The 27,230-nt window shown below is 46.4% G+C and overlaps 2 protein-coding genes across 13 annotated transcripts; both read left to right on the top strand.

Annotated features, from left to right (window-relative positions):
• The first annotated feature begins 729 nt into the window (after window positions 1-729).
• Window positions 730-6,293, top strand: LOC119433175 (uncharacterized). Of its 4 annotated transcripts, XM_049658680.1 has the most exons (6): window positions 730-1,127; window positions 1,206-1,598; window positions 3,866-3,950; window positions 4,504-4,589; window positions 4,635-4,698; window positions 5,594-6,293. In XM_049658680.1, the coding sequence occupies exons 2-6, from the start codon at window positions 1,320-1,322 to the stop codon at window positions 5,704-5,706; spliced, it is 627 nt and encodes a 208-aa protein (XP_049514637.1). In that variant the 5' UTR covers window positions 730-1,127; window positions 1,206-1,319; the 3' UTR covers window positions 5,707-6,293. The 4 variants fall into 4 exon arrangements, with proteins under 4 accessions (XP_049514637.1, XP_037556238.1, XP_049514638.1 ...); XM_037700310.2 differs by having other exon boundaries at window positions 4,504-4,698; XM_049658681.1 differs by lacking the exon at window positions 3,866-3,950 and having other exon boundaries at window positions 731-1,127.
• A 4,064-nt stretch (window positions 6,294-10,357) lies between these two features.
• On the top strand, window positions 10,358-26,744 carry LOC119434027 (uncharacterized). 9 transcript variants are annotated; one of them, XM_037701329.2, is made up of 6 exons: window positions 10,359-10,606; window positions 10,676-10,858; window positions 13,954-14,116; window positions 16,023-16,200; window positions 17,348-17,638; window positions 25,994-26,744. In XM_037701329.2, exons 1-6 carry the CDS (start codon window positions 10,597-10,599, stop codon window positions 26,492-26,494), a joined length of 1,326 nt encoding a protein of 441 aa, XP_037557257.2. In that variant the 5' UTR covers window positions 10,359-10,596; the 3' UTR covers window positions 26,495-26,744. The 9 variants fall into 9 exon arrangements, with proteins under 9 accessions (XP_049514440.1, XP_037557257.2, XP_049514435.1 ...); XM_049658478.1 differs by having other exon boundaries at window positions 10,360-10,606; window positions 13,951-14,116; XM_037701328.2 differs by having other exon boundaries at window positions 10,361-10,606; window positions 10,686-10,858; window positions 13,951-14,116.
• The last annotated feature ends 486 nt before the right edge of the window (window positions 26,745-27,230 follow it).

Raw genomic sequence — 27,230 nt, forward strand, 5'->3', positions numbered from 1 at the left:
TTTTCTTTGAATTATGGGGTTTGCATGACGTGCCTAAACCACCATCCGATTATGAGACACGCCGAAGTGGGAGACTCTGGATTAATTTGGACCACCTGGGATTCTTTAACGTGCACCTAAATTTAAGCACACGGGTGATTTCTGCATTTCGCCCCCATCGAAATGCGGCCGCCTTGGCCGGGATTCGATCTCTCGATCTAGTGCCCAGCAGCCCAGCACCATAACCACTGAGCAACCACGGTGGGTCACTCGAAAGTGGGTCTTCAAAAGTGAAATAGCGTTGAAATAAAAGGCGAAATAAGTTTAAAGCAGCAAGCACAAGCAGACACGTACGTTCGAAGCGCGAGGCACAGTGAAGTTACCAGGCAACTGTTATGTAATAAATTAAGGTTTGTACTTTTCCATGACGTTTATACTAATAATTCAAATTAAAATAAATTACGACGTTTACACCCGGAAGTTGTTGAGCACAATGAGTGATGGGTGGGGGAGGCTTGTGGTGAGGGAAAAGGCGCTCTTTCCTGCAGCCCTAGAGGAGAGCAGGGCGTTAGTATTGGGCTCAGCACCTGTGGGGAAGGGAGAAGAGAGAGTGAAAGAAAAGGTAGCTTCCTTTCTTCGAGACTGCGCAACCGACGTCATCCAGTGGGCGATTACGCGATTGGGCCCTGAGCTACCCTTTCCCCTATTTTTGTTGTTCCCCTTCCACGAAAGAACGCCTACAAAAGATAGCACCTTTGTCCCGACGCACCAGTGCTCGGTGGCTCCTGTGTTGCGCACGACGTAGTTAAGGCCGCGCGGTTATGAGGCGCCAGGATCAGCGGTGTCAGACAAGCGGCGGCGGAGAACGTTCAGCTTAGGCCGAACATCGTCGCGCGGAGGGCCTACAGTTGCGAGCAATGGTGCCCGGCTTGTCGCGTGGAAGCCATAGGTGCGTCACGTACGCGGAGATAGTCCGAGGCGCCTGCGGTTAAATCAGGCGTCTGGAGGAGACGCTCGAAGCTAGCGACAACGTTCCGGACACGGCCGAGTGCCGTCAGCGTCCCGCCAAAGTGGGCCGGACCGGAGAGCACGCCAAGCTTGCTCTACCGTCCGACAACCACGTGACCAGCTTTCCGTCAACTTGTCCGGTGAGTGTGCAGCTATATGTTGCCGTTGCCGGTCCACGCGGGATCGCCTTTTAACCTGGCCACGTGAAATCTCTGCAGTGTGCTCCCTTCTTGGGCTACGACAGATAGCTCCTTCGTATCCCGACGCACCAGTGCTCGGTGGCTCTTGTGTTGCGCACCCGAGAATTACGGCGTAGTTAAGGCCACGTGGCTATGGGGCGCCAGGACCAGCGGTGTCGGACAAGCGGTGGCCGAGAACGTTCAGCCACGGCCGAACGTCGTCGCGCCGAGGGCCTTCAGATGCGGTCGATGTACCACAGGTTGCGAGCAATGGTGCCAGGCTTGTCACCTGGAAGCCATAGGTGCGTCACGTTCGCGGAGATAGTCCGAGGCGCCTGCGGCTACATCAGGCATCTGGAGGAGACGCTCGAAGGTAGCGACAACGTTTCGGACACGGACAACCACGTGACCAGCTGTCCGCCAACTTCTCCGGTGAGTGTGCAGCTATATGTGTATTACGACTTTGACACTGATTTACATATTGTTACTTCCGTATCCTAACTATTGCAGGCGGGCAAAGCGGACGTATTACAGGTTAGGTTCAGGAATCCGATAGTCGACGGTAATAGTTGATTATTTCTACAGCGCGAGATACGACTGCGAGAGGCCAGAAAAAACGACAAAAAAAAACGACGTGGCTATGGCGGCGCGCCGCTCAGCTCGACGTCGCGGGTTCGTTCCAGGTAGCATTTTCGATGGGGGCAAAATGCAGAAGCGTTTGTGACCTCTTAGTAGTTTAGGTGCGCGTCCACCACTGCGGTGTGCATATCGTGGTTCTGGCAGCGTCGAAAACCTGTCTCGAGCTAAACCAATCCTCCAGAGTGTAATCATCGTTTATGCGCTTAGGTTTAGCGCAGGTTCATGAATGTAACTTTCATAGTTTAGACAAGAGGCGAAGCTTCTCCCTTGGCTCTAATGCAGCCGTGTTTTGTCTATGCGGTCAGGCGAAGTTCGCGTTCAGCAATGTGACTTTCTTAATTTCAGCTATTTTGTTAATTTAAATTAACGGCTGGACCACGCCTTTGAAGCAAACGAAGTGGGCGCTATTTATCGACCGTGAACTGTCGTCCCTAAGCCACTTAGCTTAGCAGGACTGTGGTGCGAGTTAGCCGGTTCATAATCTTGAAGCAAAACATTTACCATCGCGAAGAAAACGAGACGGAAGGCAAGGAACACGAAGAAACAGCTCTCGTATTCGTGCTCCACGTCTTTCGCCTCGTTTTCTTCGCGCTGGTCAGTTTGCTTCAAGACCACATTGCTTCTTCTCAGTTCACTCACCTCAGCGCGAAGGGAGAGTGTCATGACGTCATTCGCCGAGTGACATGTCCACAAACTAGCGACAAGCGTTTGAATGTGACCCCGCGGTCACCTTCAAAAAGAAAGACCATGCACGCATGGAAATATTTCATTTGTAAAATACCGCCGGCTTGAGTGTGGGAATGTAAGGAAAAAAAACTGATCAAACGCAAAATTCAAGAATTAAAATTAAATCATGAGGAATCATCCGAGAATGTAGAAGAGAACAATCCTGGTGTCGACGCAAGTAAAAAGAGCAACCAAAGAAATACAAAAACCACTACGAACAACGTGCTCAATGACACATCTTAAGCAACAGAATTGTGGTACGCATTGTTCCTTGAGTGTTTCTTTTTATTATGTGATACCGATGTTCACATTATATCGCTGTAGAGCCGCTTTGTGATCTCGTGATATCTTTACTTGTGACAACACAACTTCGTTGTATCTATATTGTTATATGTTGGAACATAGCCTCCTCTAAAAGTTATAGAGGAGGCTATGGTTGGAACGATGTTTTGTGTGCCACATATTCAAGAGGCAATAAGTAGCCAGGGCCGTATTCGTGCGCCATCATCGACCCGGCGCCTACTATTCGCCAAATTTTAGGTTAACGTTAGCGCAATAGCATTACCGTTCCGCAAACGAACTTTTCAGCAATTGCAGTTTTAGTATAGGGCGTGGTCGCGTAGTTTACATGCCAGGCGCTATTCCGTTACTCTTTGAATGTCCCATACATAGTGCACCCAAGTGATTCCGTCTTCACCGAGCACTGTGTGCCCATCCGGAAAGTGTGAGAGGCAGCGCAAAGGAAGGCGGGATCGTGTTGTATTTTGAAAGTCCGCGGGCGAAGTTGTTTTATTGTCATTTTTGTCAACTGCTATTGTCACTGAAAAATTGTCACAGGTTGAAGGTGACCAACTACTCGATCAAAAAGGAAGCTGGTGACAAAGTGGCCTTATCGTACGACAAGCTAAGTTAACGGTGAACTCTACTGTTGGGGTGACCAAAAGGATGGCCTGGTGCCCTTTAAGAGCAACCGCTCCCCCTCCTCTCCCTTTCGAAAAAATGAATGAACGTGAAGCTTTCAGGCGAGTTGCTGCGAAGAGTGACACCTAAATGCTTATATAGTTAGTAACTAAGTGCAGAGAAGCCTAGCATATAACTACAAAGGAGAGATGCTTTCTTGGGAGAAATAAAAAAAAAAAGGGGGGGGGGGGACTTTCTTCAACATTCAGGGTCGTCCCCCATTGAATGCACCAATAGAAAATTTCACTGAGGCTATTATTCGGATTATCTTCGTCACTAGTGTAGGAAATTTCTTTAAACACGATACAATGATCTGCAAATAGTCTTATTTGAACATTCGGCTTTACTACATCAACACTGTCATCCACGTACAGGAGGAACAACAAAGGATTCAATACACTTCCCTGTGGTACACCAGATGTGACTGGAGGACAGGCCGAGTGATGCCGAGTAGTTCTGGCTAATATGAACGAGTAGTTCTGGTATGCCGTAGTTTTTTAGCTTAAATATTAGTTTGGAATCAGGTACCTTAACGAAAGATTTACTAAAATCCAGAAAAGTAAATCAATTTGGTGGTTATTTTCAACAGAAGAAAGAAATGTGTGAATGAACGTGACTAGTTGTGTTACTGTAGAATATCCCTTTCTGAAACCATGTTGAGAGTTGATTAGAATTCAGTTCAAAAGACTCATTGAGGGCTTTTGAAGTAATATGCTCAATAAGTTTACAGCAACTTGACGTTAATCAGATCGGGCGCTACGCTGGGACTTGTAAGGACGATTACAAGTTACCCTTCTCCCTAGCCATGCATTTTCTCCTCAAATGGTTACGCAGTACCCTCCCTTTTTCCATTTCCCCAGTGCAGGGTAGCCTACCGGGCTCAGCCTGGTTAACTTCCCTGCCTTTCCCTTATGACTTTTTCTCTCTCTCCTTGTACATGTGAGCCACATTGTTCATGTTGCGAGCCACTTGTTGCACATAAGAGATAACCCGCGTCACATGTTGCTTTCAGCCCACCGGGCAGTCTTCAGACCATCATGTGCCTGTACGCAACCAAGTGCCGGTCCCGTCCCCCCACCATCATCAGGCAGTACGCAACCAGATGCCCGTCCAGTCCTCCGACGTGCATCCGACTGCATACAGCCAGATGCCCGTCCAGTCCTCCGACGTGCATCCGACTGCATACAGCCAGATGCCCGCCATGTCGGTGAGTGTACAACATGCGTACCGCTCTAATGTAACTTTAATGTCTACATATTACAGCCCACGGACGACTTCTCTGGCAGTAGTATACAGAGGGTTAGGCTGATTTGTACACAGTTACAACAGATGTAATGGCTCAAAATAAGCGATGACACAAAAAATGCAAGGTCAGTTCACATAGTCGTGAAGGCGTGGCTGAAATACGGTTCCAAGCCAATTGATCAGCGACATCAATTATGGTCGTGCGATTGAAGCGTACATCTCGCGGGGCAAAACACTAGTTGAGCAAAATTATGCATCGAATACGTCTCCAATGAATACATTTGAAAAAGTGCAGAGAACTCAATTAGAATGGAAAAATGTGAAGTCACAGTCTGTTTGCTTGCATCCACGAATAATTATGAATACGAAACTTTGCGAGTTTCTGAAATTTGCTCGTGGCGATGCGTGCTGAGATATACCGAGATTGTATTACCGTATTTTACACTAATGCCGTCAAAACTCTCTTATGCGTAGCCATACAAAGTAATGGCTGCAAGTATCTCCCCGGTTACTTAAAAGCAAACACCTTCCTTTACTGCTTTTCCTCTGTTAGAATTTCAATATACGCCACCGGGGAGAGGGAGAGGCGCCGGACGTCGCTGGTTGGTTGGAGAGGCAGTGGCGTCTCGCCGGATGTGGGTGAACCTTGTCAGTCGAATGAACAGAAGTTGGAATAGCGACGCGAGGATCTGCATCAGCGGAGGCGGCCATGACCCGCAATAGAACGAGAGCAAACCTTGCGCCAACTACTTTCTCAGATACTTCAATCAGTGGATTCAGAACACTACTCGCTTATTTTGGCACACGTTTTCGATGGTTTCTACACAGCTTTTTTTTTTCTTTCTTTTCCTGTACAGGTAACCAGTGCCGACGACGCCATTCCGACCTTCCCGGGATTTACCTACGAGCAACATCCTGTTGGAGGCGTCGTTTTGGAATCCTGGACCCTGCCGCCGTACAACTGGAGTGACAGTTGTTGTTCTAGATATACACCAGGCCGCGCGGCACCCGATGGCACTAAGTGAAGCGTCATCGGTCCAAAAGCGTAGCAGTTTGGGCAAGCTGGAATGTCGTGACTTTTAGGCTTGCAGCGCACCTCAGAACGAGCGAAAAAAGGAAGGCGCTCTCACCCTGTTCTCCGGTCCTTTCCATTTCCCCTTCCGCCTTCCTTCTTGCTCGTTCTGAGCTGCGCTACAAGCCTAGACGTCATCATTTCAATGTGTGAAACATTCATATAAATTTCATTTCATTGTCTTTTCATTTCGTTCTAAGAATTTCCTTTTACTCAAATCATTGTCATTTCTTATATAATGTTGATTTCATTGTCATTCCGCAGCGTATGAACGCTCATTGTTGGGACATTCATAAAACCTCTGTATAAAGCATTTCCTTTCTTTCAAGATCTGTCATTCTAGGATTCTAGTCAATTATACTGCGATATTGCCACGCGCGAAAAATGTGACAGACCCTGGGTCATGCTGCTGCTACAGCTTCTTGCCCTGTGTCCCTTCATTTCACTTTATTCTGGAAAATAAAATGTCATTACCGGCTTTTTCACCCGATTTGGATTTGCACCTCTCTTCCCTATACTGACCCAATGTCTCCCTAAAAATGACCACGGTCATTCCCGGGATGCACTGTGCTGTTTGTGAACGTCAACTCGTCCTATGGGTACCGCTGTCAACTGTCCCGTATTAGCTGCCTATGCACGTGTTTTGACTAGGGTGCCGGAATAGCGCATCGGAGGCACCGAATGCAGCGGCGACGAGTGTACAAGGCCGCATTTTCAAGCAGACGGCTAAAAGCTTTGTTGCGCTATGCTGCCGCCGCAGATTCGTTTGCGAGTGTTATGAAGGTGCCTCGACTGCCGCACTGAATACGACGACGCCAGTAATAGGGGTCGTATGCATGGCCTCTGAGGTCGGTGCTGAGGCCTGCCCGCAAAGTCACGTAGATGGCATCTGAGGCCATGCAAAATACTCCCATGATCGTTTATGCATACGTGGCGGCGCTGGGAGGTGCTGAAACCTACCTGAAACCCGGCCAGCATTGGTTACTGCATATAAACCTGGGGGAGACATATACAGTAACTCTAGCCGGCACCACTGGCTGCGGCCCTGTTCAAAAAAGAGCCGTTGACGATCGCACACTTTTGTTATCGCTTAATTGGCTTTCCGTTCGTCGTAATGTCACACACGGAAAAAAAAAATAGGCTGGTATCTGCGGTGTCTGGGTCCACTGTAAATCTGTTTCCTTTACCACATACCAAAGAAAGCCTAGCTGCCTATTTACTTTCATTCGTTTTATTCGGGTGTCCTTTGAAGCAGTTTTTCTACGCCTCTAGGACTAGAGCCTTATTTCCGAGGTCCAGTGACCATGAGCTTTCATGTTGTTGAAAACATTCGCATAAGGGTGGCGGACAAAAAAAAAAAAAAATTGGGTGTGTTTGTGGAATGGGGGTTGGGGGCTACCCACGGTAAAATTGAGATCTACGTGAAAGCATTTGTGGTTTCCCCCTTGGTGACGTATTCTCGGACGATCACTTTCGGAGATGTCACTTTCAGTGCCTGCTGACTGGCTGCTTGAGCAAAACCGCTCGAATCGTACATAACGCACCGTGAACTACGTCACGCGTAAGTGACTCGCCGACAGTAGTCATCCGATAATACGTACGGCCCCTTTGTGTGTCGTGTTTTGCTTTTTTGTTTGTCCTGGTCGGTGTCTTACGTCCAGTCATTGGAGTGCGCTGTCAAGTGCGTAATGAAGGACGGCCTGGTGCGCGTAAGAACACCTTGTAAATTAAGCATGGGGAATGTTCCATTCACAGTTCTATGATGCCCAATAAGACGGCATGGTTTCTTCAGCCCTCTGTTTTCGGTGACAACCTAAGAATAAAAGGTTATACGCTGTCCAACCCAAAGTTTGCACACATGCGCCAGCCAATTATATAGCCGGACTCCTGCTTCAAAGGTGAAGGGAAAGGGGAGTGTTTCTGTGGGTGGAACTTGCTCTGAATTTGGAATTTAGCACTACTATAGATTGGACATAGCGACTAATTAACCTCTGCCGGAGCCAACTTCCAATCAGCATGGTAGCCATAACGTAGCTGTCTTAACCGGAGCCTACGATCTCGTCTTCTCCACTCTTGTGCTTAAAATATCTCTTCTATTAACAGCGGATTAAGTCGGCCGTAAGTCTGTTGCGCGTAAACAGAAAATGTGGGCCGATCCTGGCAGTATATAGAGCAGAAAGGGTCCAAGCGCAATGGCACATATACCCCTGTGAACTAGCGAAGCTGAGCCTAAGTCTGGCTATAAGCATGGTAAAGACTAACTTTAGTTATCGATAGCCAATCAATAGCTAAACGATTGATAATCAATAAATCCTGCCAAATGCTGGGGATGACTTCGTAGTGCTTAGCCTAGCCTGTGGCCATTAGTGCTTAGTCTAGCCCAGGTATTAGCCTTGCGATAGCCAATCGATAGATAATCGATAACTTTATTAAAACCAACAAGAGGTGGTGGCTGGGCCTCCCACGTGGGGACGTCGAGGTGTTGCCTCTTCGCCGCCTCGCAGGCTTGCTGGGTCGCCCAGAGTTGGTCGTCGAGGTTGGAGCTAGGCAGGGCAGCGTGCCATCTCGACGAGAGGGTCGTGGAGTTAGTGTCTGGGTATTGTTTTGTACAGTCCCAAAGCATGTGTGCAAGCTAGGCTAATTGTTTTTCTTGGGAACTAAAGAGAAACGTGATTGTGATTAATTGTGCGTCTTGCTCGGCGTGCAATATATAATAACGCCGCGCGCGTTCTGTGAGAACGCGAGAAAACGCCGACGGCGTCGACAGTTCTGCGCGTTGCTGGTACTGCTGCATGCCCAAGTTTATACAGCTCATAAAACTACTATCCTTACTCCGTATAGCTCTCTGCTAATTTGCTATCGCAATTGATGCTTCGCCTTTCGGGTGAAACTGCGACAATTTTGTCTTTCTTTACTTTATTTCCTTCCTTCCTTCCTTCCTTCCTTCCTTCCTTCCTTCCTTCCTTCCTTCTTTCTTTCTTGTCCCTGGTTCATACCTACATGTCCCTGGCTCGCACCCGCATATCCGATGCGGGTATGCGGGTGAGCCACACGTGATTTTATTATCGTTAATCGTGATATAACTGACGAGCATGTGATGTTATTGATGTCGTGACCTATCAGTCATGTCAGTCATCTGCTTTGACACCTGGGCTAAGTCACAACTGGCGGAAAACCGCCACGCACATGGAGCCTGAATACTGATTATGATAGTTTTTTTTCTACACGCAGCAGCAACAAAATAACATCAGTTATTTTGTTGCTGCTGCGTACCTGTTTTTTTATTATTATTTAATACTGTGTTTTGTGTATGTGCTGTGCCGTAACAGTTCACAGTATCGCTTCAAAAGAGTAATTTCACAGCAGGAGGGAACACCACAAAGCAACGTGCACGCGAATTCCAACTTTAGTAAAGACGTACGCGCTAGATATGTGTGCTGCCTTCGGTTACACAGCACTCACGGTTATGCGACTTCAGCAGGGCGAAGCTTATTCTCTCAGGCCTGTGAGCGGAAGGCGCCTGATAATTTATTCAGCCAATAAATTACAGGCCGACCATATTGACCGCCTGGGCGGCAAGTCTACGCGCTGTCCTTCCCCTTCAGCGCCAAGCCATTACGTCCGAGGCACGAACTTGCCGGTTCACGCAAGCGAACCGAAGAAGTGTAGCCTGTATTTAAATCTAATCAGAATGGTTGGAACCATTTTTATCTTATTGCGGCTGTTCGCGCTGCGTTTCAAGCGCCTATTCTATCACAAGCGAGAGGGTAATTGCTTGTTATCACAAATTTTCTGTAGTAAATTGTTATGCGTAAACAAGGCCGTCCTTTGTAAGCAGCGCTGTTCTCAGGCATCTGCCTCCGAATTCAAAATTGACTTTTTGTTTCATACTACCATCCTTGGGTCAGCTTTTCGGCGCTCTTGGGGGGACAAAGGGTGGGCAGGCGCAATCTCTCTCTCTCTCTTTTTTTTTTTTTTTTTTGGGGGGGGGGGGGGTACGGGTAGCTGTTTCAAAACTTAACACTGTCTTTCGCACTTCCGTCAATTCGTCAAATACGGGAGGGATAGTTACAAAAACCGACTATCTCGAGTGCAAATGTTTCGTTCTCGAAGAGCATACTTATTTTTTAGATCTGCAGCTACGGCACTAGCCTGACATTTATTTATGTTCCCTTTTGAGCCATTATCAGATAATGAGGACCGTATCTGCTTTTAAATTGTGCATTTGGGTATCTCTATAGCTGCTGGTTGGTAGTGAAGAAAACTGAAACAAGAACTACTGTTTCTTTATTCAGGTGGGCATGTTCGTTAGTGTGTACTTTTGCATAAAAGTGAATCTGTAAATAAAGTACGGTGTCTAAATTCACGCACCAGCGACGGCTCTCTGTTGGAGTAACGTTGTCTCTTGGCAACAAAAATGAATCTCAAAGAGAATCTCGAAGGCCATGCTTGTGCTGTCTGAATGCGCAAAAGCGATCTGAGAAGCCAGAAATACGTCATGGCCGCCATATTGTTAACATCAACTCGACCGCGCGTGGAATCAAGTCGAGCCGATCCGTAGCCTTTGAAAGTTTTGTTTTGGGAAAACGCGCGTGTGTTCTGTTGGTTGTCTTTACGCGTTGTAGTTAAGCGCGAACCCTGCAGTTTTTGTTGCCGTAGTTTCTTCTCTTTAGAAGAATAGGCACCAGAAATTCTAGGGTGACAACGCCGAGCGTTTGACACAGTAATTTGCGATATTACCAAGGTTGACAAGCGGGACGTCTGTGAAATCCAGACAACCGAAACTCTATGGATCATGGTAAGCAAGCGCTCGCGTCTTTCGTTACCGCATTTGTAGCGTAAATTGCGTAAACCAATTTGACGTTAGGCTTGCCCAGGCAGTTCAGCTTGCTGATGTACTGGAACAGCTGTCTGTCGCTGCTTGCAGACTACACTCCGCTACTCGACATCCCAAAAGAACAAGGGGCCTCTCCGCCACTTAACACCAAAGGAGAATGTGGCTCCGAGATTGTCAACGGCGATCAGGACGGGGTCGCTGCATTTGAACAAGGTACTTACTTTAGTTAGCAGCGGATTTGGTGACTTGCCGGCCTGCTCGTGTTACCGATTAAGCTTTTGTAGCCTGTCAAAACATAATCGCCCCCGTCAATCTGGTTAGAGAACCAATGTGTACGCTGCAAGTGTTCTGTTTACGATGCTGTGTATTATATGACTTAACAAGCAGGCCTATTATTGCTTACGCCAGGCTAGAGGGCACTGTTGCAGTTCGGCCACAGCTCCCGTGTTCCAATTACTTGTGTCTGTAGGTGCGCATGCGCAAATGCTTGCCCCAAAACTCTGTAGAAACATTGTGACCGAGGCAAGGTAGCAAAATGTTGGTTTCCTGTTTTTTAGCTCTGTTAGCTGCACAGGTCATGCCTGTGCAGGTCATCATACCCTCCTGCTTTCTGCGAGTTGCCTTTTCTAACTGTTCTGGCATTATTAAAGTGAAGCGTTCTTAGCCTCTTCCAACTTTGGTGCCGGTTTCTAACGGCTATCGAATTTCTGCCAGTGCACTCCACATGTGCACACTGACACACTTGTTAAGTGTGCTCGCTCAGAAAAAAAGAAAGAAATTACATGTTCGATGGCTGGCTTCAACCCTGGTTGCCCCAACACAGAAGCCCAACGCTTTAACCATTAGGTCGTGGACAAATGCCTGAAAAGTAGAAATGAAGCCCCCTGACGAATTTCTCTCGTGCAGTCCAGCGCTTTCGGATGCCTGCTGCGCTAGCTGCGTGGCGTAGCAACAATTGAATTTTAAGATATGGGCGCACACATCTTTCAGCTGACGATGTCAACAGAAGTTTGTCACTGAAACCTGCAGCATGTCTCTTGTTATGCGCTATGTTGCCTTGCTGGCTCACGAAAGCTTTGCGTACACTCTCTCAGAGTGCGTGGCATCTGCATAATTCTTTGCGTACACATTGTCATACGATGACTACCATCCGACCATAATTGTTATATATTAAAGAAGTGCTGGCACAACATTTATTACTTGTATTTTTTTTCTTTTTGCTAAATTATCGTCAACCCTTGAAACCTATAAAGAATACTGGCATACGTCGGGTCACCCTAAATAATTTGCCATACTGTGTGTTTCTGTGAGCTAGTTTTGATTTAGGTACCGGGAAGGTGGACGCATTCCAACCTTTTGATGCACTTGCTCAATCCGTTCCTGTCATCGCTGAGGCTGCCATGAGGTTGCACGGCCTGAAGAAATGTGCATAGTGCTCTTGCTTATTTTTTGTGCAAAGCTATCATACTTAACCCTAAAGCTACATGGTGTCGACAAATTTATCTGCTAGTCATGACGTCACGAGAGTGTCAGTGACGCCAGGCCAGGAATTTGGAGACCAATTTTTTAATATAGCTACGGCTTTTTTTTATACTGTGCAGAATTTGAAAAAAAATTGGTTGTGGAAGATAACATAATTCTAGTCGTATTGCTCGATTACTCGAGCAGGCAGACAGCACGAGAAATCGATATGCGTAATTGACTAATGATCAAAAACTGACTAATTACATTCCTAACTAATTAATTTACAGCATACATTGCAATTTAGTCATTGTGGCCGGTTTGATTGCAAAACGTAACCCGCCGTGCTTGCTTAGTGGCTGTGGTATTGGGCTGCTAAGCACGAGGTCGCGGGATCAAATCCTGGCAACGGCGGCCACATTCAGATGAGGGCGAAATGTGAAGACACCCGTGTACTTAGATTTAGGTGCATGTTAAAGAACTCCAGGTGGTCCACATTTTTCCGGAGTCCCCCATTACGGCGTGCCTCATGATCAGATTGTGGTTTTCACGCATGAAACACCTTAACTTTTTAATTGCAAATCATACCCACTTGGAACAAATTATGATGATGGCATTGGTTTTTAGATATGTGCCAAGAAACTTGTGATGAAAATGAACTATTGTTCCAGTTACTTTATTAAGAAAGTGCCGTTATGCATTGAAATGTAAAAGTAACTGGAATGCCAATGTATTTCGTCACACTTTGCAAATGCGAATATCGAATATCTTGCGAATATATCTTTTCGAATATGTAGAAAATGGTGTCATCCTGAGAGTTCGTTCCAAGTTTGGCCTTGGGAATGCACCTGTTAAAATATCTAAAGTGCCACATAGCCATAGAATAATTATAAAAAAGTGAATGAGTAAATCATTAGTTGGTTGATTATTCATTTCAATTTCGCATGCAAGTAATGTCTGATTATTTGTGTAATCTAATCCAAAGTTAGAATTGTGCTATCTACCAAAGGCAGTCTTTGAAAATTCTGTACATAGTTTAAAAACAGAACACCTGATATAAGTGTTTCCCAGCCTTCACACTTACTGAGTGTCATCCTTCTACTTATAAGAAGTATGTGGCACAGTTGATAGAACTTCGTAAATATGTGTCAGTGTGCAGCTGTGACCTAGTTGTAGAGCACTCGCCTCGGCTGTGGTAGGTGGTGGGTTCGATTCCCACCGCCGCCGGGCACCCACCGGTTCAAATGGGCACAAGTGTGCCCCGGCCTGGCGTTTGGCTCCCTTCAGGGGTTATACGCTTGGTAAAGAAGCCTGTGCCCTAAATTCCTGTCGAAACCCTTGTGAGCTCAAAAAAAGTGATGTTTGGGCCGCTCCCATCACCGCCATTTCCCATGTGGCATGCCAAATGCACCTGTTAAGGTGGGGACGCCTTCGTGTTGGAGACAAACACCCCTTTCCAAGCATTGAGGTCCCATAATATATTGCCAACCACCAGGCCGGGAGTGTGCTTGTACCTATTTTACTGGTAGGGTACCAGGCGGCAGCACTTGCCTCTGACAGCCACAATGGATGCTCTTTAAGTCTGTGGTTGGACGGCCTAGTTGAAGTCAGCGCTCGTATTGTCTACTTCCTTTGTCCTTCATCCGCGTAAGTGCTGCCCATCCCTAAGAACGTGTCTTTAAGAGCTGTGTACATGATTGGAGGCACGCACCTTTCATTTGTAGGCTTCGTGGGTTGCGAGTGTGTGTTTTTTTTTTTTTTTCTATGCACTTACCTTTCTTGATGAGCCCTGTGTAGTAGGGATGAGCACCCATTTTTTGACAAACATGTCATGTTCTTGGCAGCAGAGGGAGCAGTGAAACCGAAGAAGCGCAAGGTGTCAAGTTCAGTGCGCTGCGACCCGACCGTCATGGAATTGTGTGAAATTCTTTCCGACCTGGTGCGTCTCGAAGCTTTCCTCTGTGAATATGGCCTTGGCATTGCACCACCTCCTCCTCCATCAGAGGCTCTGTGAGTGTGCTCATAATATGTTTTCAAGTGTTATTACAGCTACAGATCTTTACCCATTCCCGTTGCACAGTGCCTGTGATGTTCTGCTGTAGAGCAGGAGGTTGCGGGTTCGATTCCCAGCCCCGACAACCGCATTCTGATGGGGCAGAATGCAAAAATGATCATGTGCTTTGATCTGAGAGCAAGTTGAAGAATCCCTGGTGGATCAAAATTAATCTGGAGCTCTCTGCAGTAGCGTCCCTGGCAAGCAGTTTTGGGATGTTACAACTCCATCATTTAATAGCTATGCCTTTGAACCTGGTTAGTCTACATGATGCTCTACATGATGCTCAGTCGGTTGCATTTGTTTGCGTTGTTGGCCTTTATTAATGTCTGAAAAATGGCGAAACACCATTTTGCATCAGACCATTTTGCATCCGTCATGTACATTGCAGTAGCATTTGCTTATAAACGGTACCTCTTGTAACAGTATTTTTTGCAGTAGTCATTGGCCATGACAGTCAACTTTACTCTTTCTTTCACCGTAGAATCACTTGGTTACTGTGCTGACACCATGGCATTATTTATAAGAGTTAAATCTGACTAAGAGTGACTTTTTGCAAAAGTCCATCACTTGTCGCTGTCGCTCAAAAATCGCAAGCATGTTTTTGCGGCTTGTAAACCTGAAACAAATGGGAGTGCTGCACTCGCAGCAATTTCTATTTAATAGAATTTGCACATAAATACATGAATACAGCAGGTGCACTAATTGATTAAGGCTAGGATTAAAAATAACCCAATAAATCAGTAAACAAAAGCTACCACAACTGCATTTCCTTTGTCTTAATGTCATGGTGCTCTACTGTATGTGCAGGCCATGCCATGGTTGTAACCATTTATTGTGGGATTTTTTTTTTTTTTTTATTGCGACAGCAATTATATGGACACTTCAAGCGGATTTTCGCCGTCGGCGTCGCCGCCCTGAGGATCCATACAAAGTCCAAGGGCGATAAAATCATCGCCGCGCGCCCGCCGTATGTGCGAGTGACAGCGCGCGGGGTACGCGCGCTTTCATGGAGAGCGAACGCACGGCAGAGGCGACTTCCTCCCTTGTGCGAAAGGCCGGGAGGGGGGGGGGGGGGGGGACTTCTACTCTTCTAACAACTGCGTACTTAGCGCCGGAGCGGTTTCTCGCGCGCAGCGTATCTTGAAAGCGATCTCCAGACGGCTCTGACCTTTCGTATGGGCTGTGCTCTCGCCGCTCGCAGCGATAGACCGCGCGAACCTTCGCTCGCTGTGGGCTGCGGCGGCCGCGCTCGCTCGTGCGCGCTGACACCACGCGTGTTATTTCAGTGAGTTTTTTTTGTTTTTTTCTCTCAAGTTTCGGTTGCTATTTTGAACGTGGCGTGTACACCGAGCAGGTGTCTCGGAGACCCATGTCTCAGTGATCGGCGCTACCTCCTGTACCTTCGCGAGAGCTAAGCGGTGCGAAGCTCGTTTCTTGGGCGAACTCCGTTGGCGGAGATCGCCAACGCGGTGGCGTTCGTGTCGACTGTACACGGAGACGACGTCATTGCTGCGCAAATCCAAGCAAGTCGATCCTCTCCAAGCGTAGTATGAGGCAGGGCATTATTAAAGTAGGATTAAAAATAACCCAATAAATCAGTAAACAAAAGCTACCACAACTGCATTTCCTTTGTCTTAATGTCATGGTGCTCTACTGTATGTGCACTGGCCTTGTGGTGTGCTGCATGGGACGGTCAAACGTTTAAACATTAACTATATTCTTGCACATTGTAGATGCAAGAAATTGCAGTTAGTGGGTAAGTGGAGTCAATGTTATTGCAGTTTTGCTGCATTGTTTATGCAGTCTTGCATTGTGGCCAAAATTTTCACCTCTCCTCATTATAATGATTGGGATGCCCAGGCTGACACAGCCAAAGCTCCTGGGTCGACCTTGCAGAGCAACCCAGATCTGGGGCACCTGCTCGGTGCTCAAGTTTAACCCTCTGCTGCCAGATTGCAAAGGCCGCATCACTACTTGCATACGAAAAGGTGTCAAGGGTGGTCGCCCCGCCTATCGCTGCAGTTGCTGTGGAAAGCAGGTGAATGCTGTTCTATGTTTCATCTTGCCACCATTGTGCTGTCCAGTGAAAGCTACATACAGGGTATTTCATTTCAGTTGAGCCAAACTTTAAAAATATGCAAATGCCACATAGCTGGACAGAACCAAGGTAATGTTGTCTGCCATCGCTTGGAGATACATTATTTTTGCATTCAGCCTAATTAGATAATTAGTCTTAATTAATGAATCAACTAACTTATTGTAATTTGATGAAAAGTGTCAATGAGAATATTATAAAGCAACATGAAAAGCTTCCTATACAGCTTTCTGTAACTCAATATGTGCGACATAAAAGTGTTTTTCTGTTTTTCGCAAAATTGCGGCTGCTCGAGGCACTTTGTGTGTATTTGCGGGCTTCTTCCACGCTCGGAAAAACACTTTTATGTAGCACATGTTGAGCAACAGAAAGCCTTATCGGGAGTTTTTCATGTTGCTTTATAATAATCTCATTGACACTTTTCATTGACTTATATTTGAGAAGTTGATAAATTAAGACGAATTATGTAATTACGCGGAATGCAAAAAATAATCTGAGTATCTCCAAGCGATGGAAAACAACATTACCTTGGTTCTGTCCAGCTACGTGACATTTGCATATTTTTAAAGTTTGGCTCTAGTGAAATGAAACACCCTGTACGTATAATATTAGCCAGTAAGGAATGAGAACTGGCCGTGTACCACAGAAATGGGAAGGCCTTGGCAATTGTTAACTGCTAATCTTTCTACGAGACTTCTAATGAGCTGGCTTAGCGTGTGAGGAGAAGGTTAGTAAAGGGTGTGGAGGAAGGAAGACTTAGGAGAGGCCACAGTCAGATTGTCTGCGTAGGAGAAATGGTGGTGGAAGTCTCCTTCTTTACAAAGGAGCACTGGGACTTGTGGGGCCAAACTGCCAAGTTGTCATAGCAACCGCTTGAGGGTCACATTGTTGCGAGAAGTGAGCGAACACAGGCTGTGTTTACAGTTGCGCAATGTTTGACGAGCCTTTGTTCAGCAGAGTGCGCAGAGTTGACCGAATGCATGGATGTTAAGTGCGCGTGGAGCTGGTCCATCATATCTTTCATAAACGAAGTGCAGATGTATTGTCCCCTAATATTCTGTCACTCTGCTCCATTCGTCTTGGCATCCAGATCTCACAGCTGAATGGTCCGGCACCTTGGGATCGCAAGTCTGCTCCGTTACCAGCATCATTCTTCTGCCAGATGGACAGTAGAGGTCGTCCAACCGTGAGGCTTTCCAAACGTGAGATTATATGGATAGTGTACTGCATGGCCAAGGAGCTGACAGCTGCCAAAACGACAGAGCTTGGGTATTCTGTGAGAACACCGACCATCAGCTACTGGAGACGGCTAGTGCGTCAGGCTGTGTCGCGGAGCCTCTCTGATCATCCCCGCATGGGCGGCAGTTCAGAGAGGGTGCAGGTATGGCCACAACATGTTGTTTCTAAATTTGGCTGCGAGTTTTTGTATAGTACTCAGTGGCAGGGAAAGAGTGCTGCAGAGGCTCTTCCCACACAAGTTGGCAGCTTCTGCTCTTTATCTCACCATTCTGAGATTTAGCCCCCTTATGAATTTGCACAGGTATAAAGAGAAGGTGCAGCTTTTCAGCCATAACAGACATGTTGCAATTGAGGCCGAACCACAAGGAGCACGGGATATGTGTCTCACTACGTGTATGCGTTAGCATATGCAGCTCCGAGTTGGTACGCGTGTGAAGTTAAAGTTGACCAGTCACACGATATACACACAGTGTGTGCTTCTTTGTACATAGCACAGTGATGGTAGGTCACACTCAGCAGAACCGTTCGTTATTGGGTTTGAAGAAGGCTTATTCTTAATGTTGGTATGCAGAATGTCTTCAATTTCTTTAAATCAAAATTACTTGTAATACATTGTTTTAAAATTGAGAAACACAGTAAGTTTGTAAGTACACATTTTCAAAGCCAAAACCTACTTGCTTCAATACCTATGCCGAAATTTTATGTGCCAGCCACATGATGCTGGCGTACAGCTTGCCAGTTCTTGTGTAATGCCATATCTGGCATGGTCAGGTAGCTACACCTCCCACATGTCTACCCTTGCAGGACTGTCGTGTGTAGTGCGCAACACAGTGCGGTGGATGGAGGAAGAAAAGAAGCAGACGACAAAGAGTGCGCGCGTGGAGGCGAATTCCATGCTGAATGGGAGACGACGACGTCGAAAAGCATCCAGCACGAGAACATGTTGCGCAAGACAAAATAAAAGGCGAAAAAAAATCCAATCAGAAGAAAACGCGGAGCTTCCAGCGGCCAATCAAGAAAGGACAAATCGGCCAGAGCTAGTTTCCCTTTAGGGAAATCGGCCAGGGCCAGTTTTCCCTTTAGGTAATATCGTGAGAAACTCAATGGCTGTCAGGTTCCGGACCGGAGCCACCAGGGCTTCACCCAATTGGGGTCTGCTGCCATCTTGTTCTTGGGTGTCGCCACTCCACCCGATCATGGACTGCTGCTCGACGCCGGCGAACGCCTCCGCCCGTAGGCAAAGCGCGAGCAGTTGGCCTACGACCCAGAGTTTGTGCCCAACTGCCTGGCCAGAACGCCGCCTCCGACTGCACGTGCTGCCAAGCCGCCTGCGTTCTCTCTCCAAGCCAGAGATGCAGTGCTTTGGTCGCCCGTTCGAAGGTCAACCACATCGACATTTGTTGAGATCAACGTCGTTTCTTTCGTCACGTCGTCTCCGCTTCTCCACGTCGAACTGGTGCACGCACTCACACGCGTGATCTGCCTTAACTTATGTGCTGTTGCTACTTTTATAGCTCATCGTATTTGTTGTTTCTTGTGAATTTTTCATTTTTTTTTTCTTTTTGCACTAGTTCTGTGTGCGTTTTGAAACAAACGGCTTTGTCCTCAATTGGTTTCTCGGATGCTCCGCCTCAGGTCTTCAGACGATAAAGGCTCAGTCTTTATTGTCTGAAGTGATAAAAAAAGAACCTGCATCACAAATTTGTGATGCAGGTTTTTTTTATGGTTCACCCATTGGCACTAAGCGAAATGTGCATTCAGGCACATATCTTGTAAAGAGTACTTCAGGCACGCTGACGTGTCGCTTGGACCTATCGCACAAACAGGTACTCAGCATCTCAGCGGAAATGCTTCCTGCTTCTGCAGACAACAAAGAGGACTGATCTGTTTCCTCATTACTCAAATAGGAAATCAGTCTCTTTGCTAACGACTTTGAGATTACCCTGTGAGATGACCCCACTGTTTTCCTTAGTGGAATCACATTGCGATGTCTCTAACTCCTCAAGTAAGCTATCACACCAAACTTGCCTACACATATCATCAGATGCTGACGTGATTGGTGACTTGCTGTGCAAGTCATGAGTCTCATTCCTTCAGTCTTTACTAGACTCTTCGCCAAGGAGCTCTGTATTGGTATCCTTGTTGAGTACCTCTGTATTCATCATTCCATCTTGGCCTATCTGGCCTTCACGGATGCAGGCAAGCAAGCTCACCCTCTCTTGAGGTGAGCCATCGGAGTGGTCCTCATACCTGATGAGGCCACCTGTCACCACTATAGGCGGTACACCGGAAGAATGGGTGACTGTCTCATCGCTCGCCTTGCACTCTTCGAGGTCATTGGCAATGCGAACTTTTGCCCAGTCCGTCGGGCTTTCTAGAGGTATCTGTGCCTCATTATCTGATGTGCTTTTATCTGCACCAGTTCGCATGCATACCTCCTTGGTGATCTTACCCTCTTCGAGGTCACTGCCCATACGCCCTATTGCCCAGTCTGTCGGGCTTTCTGAATGCATCTTAGCCTCTTTCTTCAATGTGCATTTACTAGCACAGATGTGCATGCGTGCCCCGATTTCATTTGACCTTGCCTGTTCTCTGCTGCTTAAGCTATCCTCAGCCTCCCTGTAACTCTCTCGCTGAGCGCCTAACTGTAACGAAAGACTGTGACGGTGTTCAAGGCAGTCACTGGACACAGACTCTGAAACGCTCCAGCTGCAAGTGCTTTCGGAGCACGCATCAAATGCTTGCCCAGCAGAGCTTACATACGACTCATGCTTGTGAGTCTGTTCCAGTGCACGTGCCCTTTTCGCCGCCACGACCTTGAGGTGCAATTGCGAAACACGTGCCTCCAGTTCATGCAGCTCTTTTTCCGCATCTCATTCCGCAGCCCTTTCCTTGTACTTGCGCTTCCTGCTCCTCGCACCATGCGTCCAACTCCGCTCCCTTGAGCCCCATACGTTCTCATAAGGCCACTAACTCTGGTGTGCTGGTATTTGGCTCAAGCTCATAAATATAACGAGAAAAAACAAACGAACGGCTTTGTCCTGTCGCGGAAGCCAATTTGTGATGCAGGCTCTTTCTTTATTCTTTCAGACGGTTCCCTGAGGCAGAGCCTGCGAGAACCCAATTGAGGACAAAGCCGTTTGTTTCAAAACGCACACAGAACTTTTAATAGAACTAGTGTAAAAAGAAACACAAAACAAACAAACAATGAAAAATTCACAACAAGAAACAACAAATACTATGAGCTATAAAAGTACCGCCAGCATGTAAGTAAGGGGAGATCACACGTGTGAGTGCACGCAACAGTTCGACGTGGAGAAGCGGCATTGGTCTCACCAAAGGTTGATGTGGTTGACAGTTGCACGGGCGACCAGAGCGCGGCAGCTCTGGCTTGGAGTGGGAACGCAGGCGGCTTGGCGGCACGTGCATTTGGAGGCGGCGTTCTGGCCAGGCAGCTGGGCACAAACTCTGGCCCGTAGCCCGACTGCTCGTGCTTTGCCTACGGGTGCAGGAGTTTGCCGGCCTCGGGCAGCAGTCCGTGATTGGATGGAGTGGCGATGCCCGAGAACGGGATGGCAGCAGACCCCGGTCGGGTGAAGTCCTGGTGGCTCGGGTCCGGTGGCCAACCTTCTCCTGGCGTCGCTTCCTGGAACTCCCCCTTCTTTCTGCCAGTGCGCCTCACTTTTCTGTTGCCCTGGCCGATTTGTCCTTTCCTGATTGGCTGCTGGAAGCTCCGTGTTTTCTTCTGATTGGATATTTTTTTTCCTTTTATTTTGTCTTGCACCACGTGTTTTCGTGCCGGATGCTCTTTGACATCGTCTTCCATTGAGCACGGAATTCGCCTCTGTGCATGCACTCTTTGTCGTCTGCTTCTTTTCTTCCTCCATCCACCGCATTGTGTTGCGACCTACACACATGACAAGGACGCATAGGACAGGTGTGTATGGCCTCGCAGACCCGTGATGCATAGCCAGGCACTCGTGATGAGCCCTGTGTGTGTGTGCCAACGACACACTTGGTACCAGATTGGCCGATACCATGAAGACAGCTCCCAGCCCACCTACAGGCAGAGTCAAATGTTTACGTAATGCAGAATCCAAGAAAAAGCAGAATAGTGCTTCCTGAGCCTGGGCACGAAGATTGGATTTCAAATGTGCTATGTGTACTAGTGTATGTGGCCAACACTGTATTGTCCTGTTTTAATGGGTGCAAGCTGAAACTGGGCTGACATTAGCCTTTTTTGCCGAACCTGCTTCTCGGGAACTTTTGACCCTGCCTGTACATGCAAACTAAGCAAGGGGTTAGAAGAGACCTTATTGTGACCATGGTGTCCGAATAATCTCTTCGTCATTGCACTCGTAGAAAAAAACAAGCTTGCGAGATTTTCTACACTTACATATGCTCCTCTAAACGCTTACAAGTTAAACAACACAGTTATAGAGAGAGTGCGAAGTTTCAAATACCTGGGGTGTCTATTTAACTACAGATCCAACTTGGCCTACACACATAGAATACATATCAAAGAAGGCATTTAAGAAGTTAGGACTAATCAGAAGTAGTTTGTATCTTTCGAAATGACAAATGAAGCTTCACACTTACACATCTCTCACCAACTCTTTGTTAGAATATGCATCGAAAATATGGCTCCAAGTACTGTTGCTTTACAGAACTGCATCGAGTACATACAGAGTAATACCCCTGTCACACTGGACGATTTAATGTCATTCGAACTGAATTGCATTAGCATCGAATTACATTATTCATCTGCTACACAGCGATATTTAGTGCCATTCGAATCGAATTACTTCCGCAAAAGAATGAGTTCGAGAAACTCATTCGGCTTCGCACTCGAAGCAAATGTGTACTCTCTACCCCAGAGACAAGGTAAAATATGACATTGAGCGTTCGTAATTTGAGAAGTGTTCATATAAAAAAGGCAATTATTTTGTGTGTTTTAGGGCATCTGTAATTTTAACGAAAGAAAAGCTGTAAGGCAGGCTATCACAAAGTGTTTTTACTCTCCACCTCGGGGACGTCTGGCCGCAGTCGCTTTACGAGTCGGCCATACTGTAAACAAACGGGTGCCTGTGTGCACGTACAAAGCAAGGTACATAGCAACTATCTGCTTCACCTGTTAAAACTGAGCGTCATCGTTCAGCACTGCCATGTCGGTCGTATCGTTTGTGTTCAATTTATCGGCTATGGCTACCAAGCTGGCTAAGCCTTGTCTTGGCTTATTGTGGCCAGACATTCTGAAACAGGAGCTTAAATGCATGTTATTTCAGTGAAGTGACGCCTCATATTTATTTTAAAATAAATGGATTGACTTTTCAAACATTCAACAATACCTTGTTGTACTGTTCTTGCCAATTGTATTGGAAATATCGCTATAGATATCACGACCAAATGACATTATTTTTTTCTGTGTAGCACCACCACGGGTCGAATGGCATTTGCTACATCGAATGTCATTCGAATCTAATGACATTAGAATGTCCAGTGTGACAGGGGTACTAGTTGGTAATTTTTATACTTTCTTCGTAATCACCCATGTGAGTGTATCATTGTTAAAACGCAGCATAAACATTTCCGAACTTAACATTCGACACAAATATTCGTGTTTAACATTGTTTCATTCTTTATATTACGGCAAGAAAACATTTGCAACCAATCGCATTAAGCCGCTACATCACTTTCCGTCAAGGCACAATTATGAACATAGTGTCGCCTATATTTGCTCAAACATTAAAATATCAATGTTCACCTTTAGTGCAATCCAAAACGAGTGGAACGCATTACCAGAAAATATTGTCACTTGCACGAAGTGGCTATCTTTCAAAGGGAACTTCTGAAATATCTGCAGGAATAACGGCTGTTTTTATGTCGGATGTGTTTCTTAACATTGTATAACCCTTCTTTTCTTTCCTGCTGTTTTTACTCGTGTACATTTGAATATGTCATTTGACCTTCATTCTAATACAGTATTTACCGTTTCTTGAATTCATAAGAGTGTTTTTCTTTTATTTTGTATCCTTGTTATTTATATACATTTAGAATTGTGTAATATTTTCTTTCGTGCCTGCTTTAAATATGTATTTACCTTTTGCAAAATGTAGATGTTTTTCTTCCTTTTTCTTTTGCTCAAGCGTTTCTATGAATGGCGTAATAATTTTGTATTGCTCCACCGTATATAATAGACAGTTTTAGTTTAGCGTTAGCGTAATAGCGGGGTTACGGGAAATAGCGTTACCGTTCCACAAACGAACTTTGCAGAAAGAGAGTTTTAGTATAGTGTGATAGCGTAGTTTACGTGCGGGACGCTATTCCATTACGCTTTGAATTTCGCATACATAGGGCACCTAAGTCTATGTGTGTGTGCGTCCGGAAAGTGCGAGAGGCAGCGCAATGGAAGCCAGGAGCGCGTTGTATTTTTACTTCACATGTCCGTCGATCTGCAACGAAACAGACAAACAGTACAAGCTGTCTACCATAGCCTCCGAAATCCTCCCGTCTCAGAGGCCATATGCCGTCGTCGCGCCTTTCTCCCGACTTTAGCAACAGATGGCGCTCGCATCTCAGAAAAAAATTTCTCTGGTTAGGCTTAGGCGCGTTCGAAACGAGAAGCGATCTCGAAAATTCCTCAAGATTAGCCATAACACTCTCGGCGAAGCGGCATGAGACTAAGCAAAAGCCGTTTACGCAGTCATTGTCTACGAACGAAGTGAATTCTACAAAAACAACGCCAAATTCAGTTCGAAGCGGGCGACCGGGACAGCCGCCATGTTTTACGTACACTACGTACACCACGCTAACACGGTAACGTTAACTCTGAGAAATAGCGTGCGCACGGTAAACGGTATGGGGCGGTTAGCGTTCTGCGCATGCGCACTTCGATCCCGCTATTCCGGTACGCCCGCTATTCCGGTAGCCACGCTAAACTAAAACTGTCTAATGCCATCTACGGCCTTCAGGGTACTTAAATGAGTAAAATTAATAAATAAAGCAGAATGAACCATGATTGGGGGTGTTATGTGCAGTAGCTCATAAGGCACACCACGAAATGCCTAGGTAATTTTCTCCACAGACATGCACATTGTTTATACCTCATGTACAAACAAACCCTGCCTTGCAAGGTTTGCACGACGGCAGTGCTTGAGCAAAGTGGAGGCAAGTGTTCGTGAATGCTTTGCAATAATAAAGGGACACTTAATCGGTGTTAAAAGAGCAATTCCTGTAAATTTATAAACCCAAATGTTGCTCGTTGGTATTTGCCAAGCTCACATCTTGATGTATCGCCCCTGACACAACTTCTTTCGTTTAAGCACAGAAGCAAGAAACGATTGCTGGCCTTAAATGAAAATCACGTGTTTCCTTTCATATTATGACATGCTGTGTACAGCAGAGACGGTGAAGGGTATGGAGAATCAGCAGAGATAACTTGCTGGTGCATGCATGCATGCATATTTCGTCTGGAAGGTGTTTGTGGCTGCATTCTTGACCTATCACTGACTCTAGTTCATGACAGTGTGGTACACAAATTCACACAGAGTGGCTACTGTTCACATCATTTGAGTGTGGCATAGCACACCTTTCATTGCAGGGCATTAGGGGACACTAAATGCACATGAAGTCAAGCTAAAATGATCGTTTAGCGCTCTAGAACGTCTAAGGCGCCAATATTATCACAAACAGAGCTTTATTGATCGAGAAATTGAGGTAAATGCAGGACATAATTTGAGACTCCCCTGGGACGTTCAAGTACTAGCCTGATGACACAGCGACTCCTTATTATAATTTTGTCACTAGTGCTCAACCACTCGTAATAAAAAAAGATAATTTTATTGCATTATAAGATGAAAGAAAATGCTACTTGTCCAATTCTATTTGATTTCTCAAAAAAAAAAAGGGCTCATTGACGTTACCTTTGATAACGACGCGGGTGGTCAAAAGGTTTTGTTTGCTCCATTCTGCACCTCCCACGCTTTCAGCAGTTTCGTCATCGCGTAGTGCTTGCGCTGGTTTCGCTTGCTCGCGAAACGCACAAGAACTGCTAGTAGCAGAGAATTCCATGTCTATGTGATGTCGCGGGATTCCGGAACGGTTCAAGCCGCTTGACCAAAAGCAGCTGCAGTTGCAAATCCAACACTCTATCTTTGCACGGTTTTTCCATGGCTGCGCAGTTGGCGTTTCGCGCAGAAAACTGTAGCACCATCTGTTGGGCACAATTTTAATCGGCGATGGCAGTAAGGGGCGGTGATGGCGATTGCAACGTCACCACTCCCTGCTTGGGGGCTAAAGGTATGCAGAACCTTCAGACGCAATTTTCTCGTAAACTAAGTCTTTTTCTTGGCACGAAACAAGTGCTGCGAGGTTTCTGGAATGGTATTATTACAGTCCATGTTGACTTGGTCATTTGCCTTTAATGTCCTTTCAAGGGGATAAGCGATGCAGTGCATATAACGAGATAGTTATTGCCAATTCAAACTTGTGTGTGCAGGTTGGTGTCTTCAAGCTGAAGTTCAAGGGCTCAGACAGGGATCCATTTTTGATCTTGGGTCTACTGGCCGAATCAACGGGTGAACTTCGGCTCTTGCACATTGCCGATAACGACCCCGACTGTGTCGCTCAGATTGTCGCAAAAGGAGTGCTTCCTGAAACCAAAATCTTCTCAAGTGGTGGCAAAGAGTTTAGCCACATTGAAGCAGCTAAAGACGAGGACGGTCCGATGCGTCTAGTCCACAACACTGGCTCCCAGAATGATGGTGCTACCACAAAATCACGCTCAAAGAGGCCGAATTCTTTTTGCAACACCCAGAAGATTCTCTGCCTGTGGAGGCGAGTGCGTTCGAAACTGGTTATGATTGGCAGCTCTAAAGACCCCACTGCACTCCAGGGTTACCTGGACTGGTTTTGGTGGCTGTCATTGAATGGTATCGGGCACTGCAAAGACCCATTCTTACGGCTACTCGAGGCAATAGCGAAGGCTTATGGAGAATAGCGAAGCAAGGCTGTGTAGTCTCTCTGGAACAGCAGTTGTTTGCCTTTGTACATTTCAGGAGCTCCAGCTGTGACTGTTTTAAGTTATGGTTCCCCGCTGTCATAATGTTATTCTGCAGTGGATTCTGTTTTCTGAAATGATCAAGTATAGCATTCTGACTGGCTCTTCAGGCAAAGAGCATGTATGGAAAAAAATTTCTAAAGCTGATTCTGAATGCTCTTGCTAGCCAATAAACCAAGAGCTTATTGAACCTGTCTGTCTTTGCTGGTGTGTGTACCATGAAACCAGAATGAAACATAGATGTGGTAAAAATGAAGATCAAGTGCTTTTCCGGAAGCTGAGATTTGGGGCCACATTGCATTTTCAAGTTGTAGTAAAATGCATGAGGAAGAAATTTGCATGAACAAATTCTATTTTCTGACGTGGCCTGGTGCACTACATTATCTTGTTTACTTTTTAATGCCAATGGGTCTGTGTGCGTCCTCGACTTGGAGAAGGATTCTCCAGAAGGTTGCCACGATTAGGTTTTGGCCATTGGCACTTCATTTTGTACTACTGGGGATTGCAAGAGTAACCTTTCAAGCGTTCATTTGCAGTGATGGGAAAGCTGCTACAATTGCACCAAGCTGCTACATTTTGTTACAGGTGCTACATCCATGCTACAAATGAGCGAAACTGCAACAAGGCTGCGCCAAGGGGTGGCCTCCGAGATTACCTGGCACCGTGCCGCTTAATG

The sequence above is a fragment of the Dermacentor silvarum genome, chromosome 11 (assembly GCF_013339745.2).
Source record: "Dermacentor silvarum isolate Dsil-2018 chromosome 11, BIME_Dsil_1.4, whole genome shotgun sequence".
In the NCBI taxonomy this organism is placed as follows: domain Eukaryota; kingdom Metazoa; phylum Arthropoda; class Arachnida; order Ixodida; family Ixodidae; genus Dermacentor; species Dermacentor silvarum.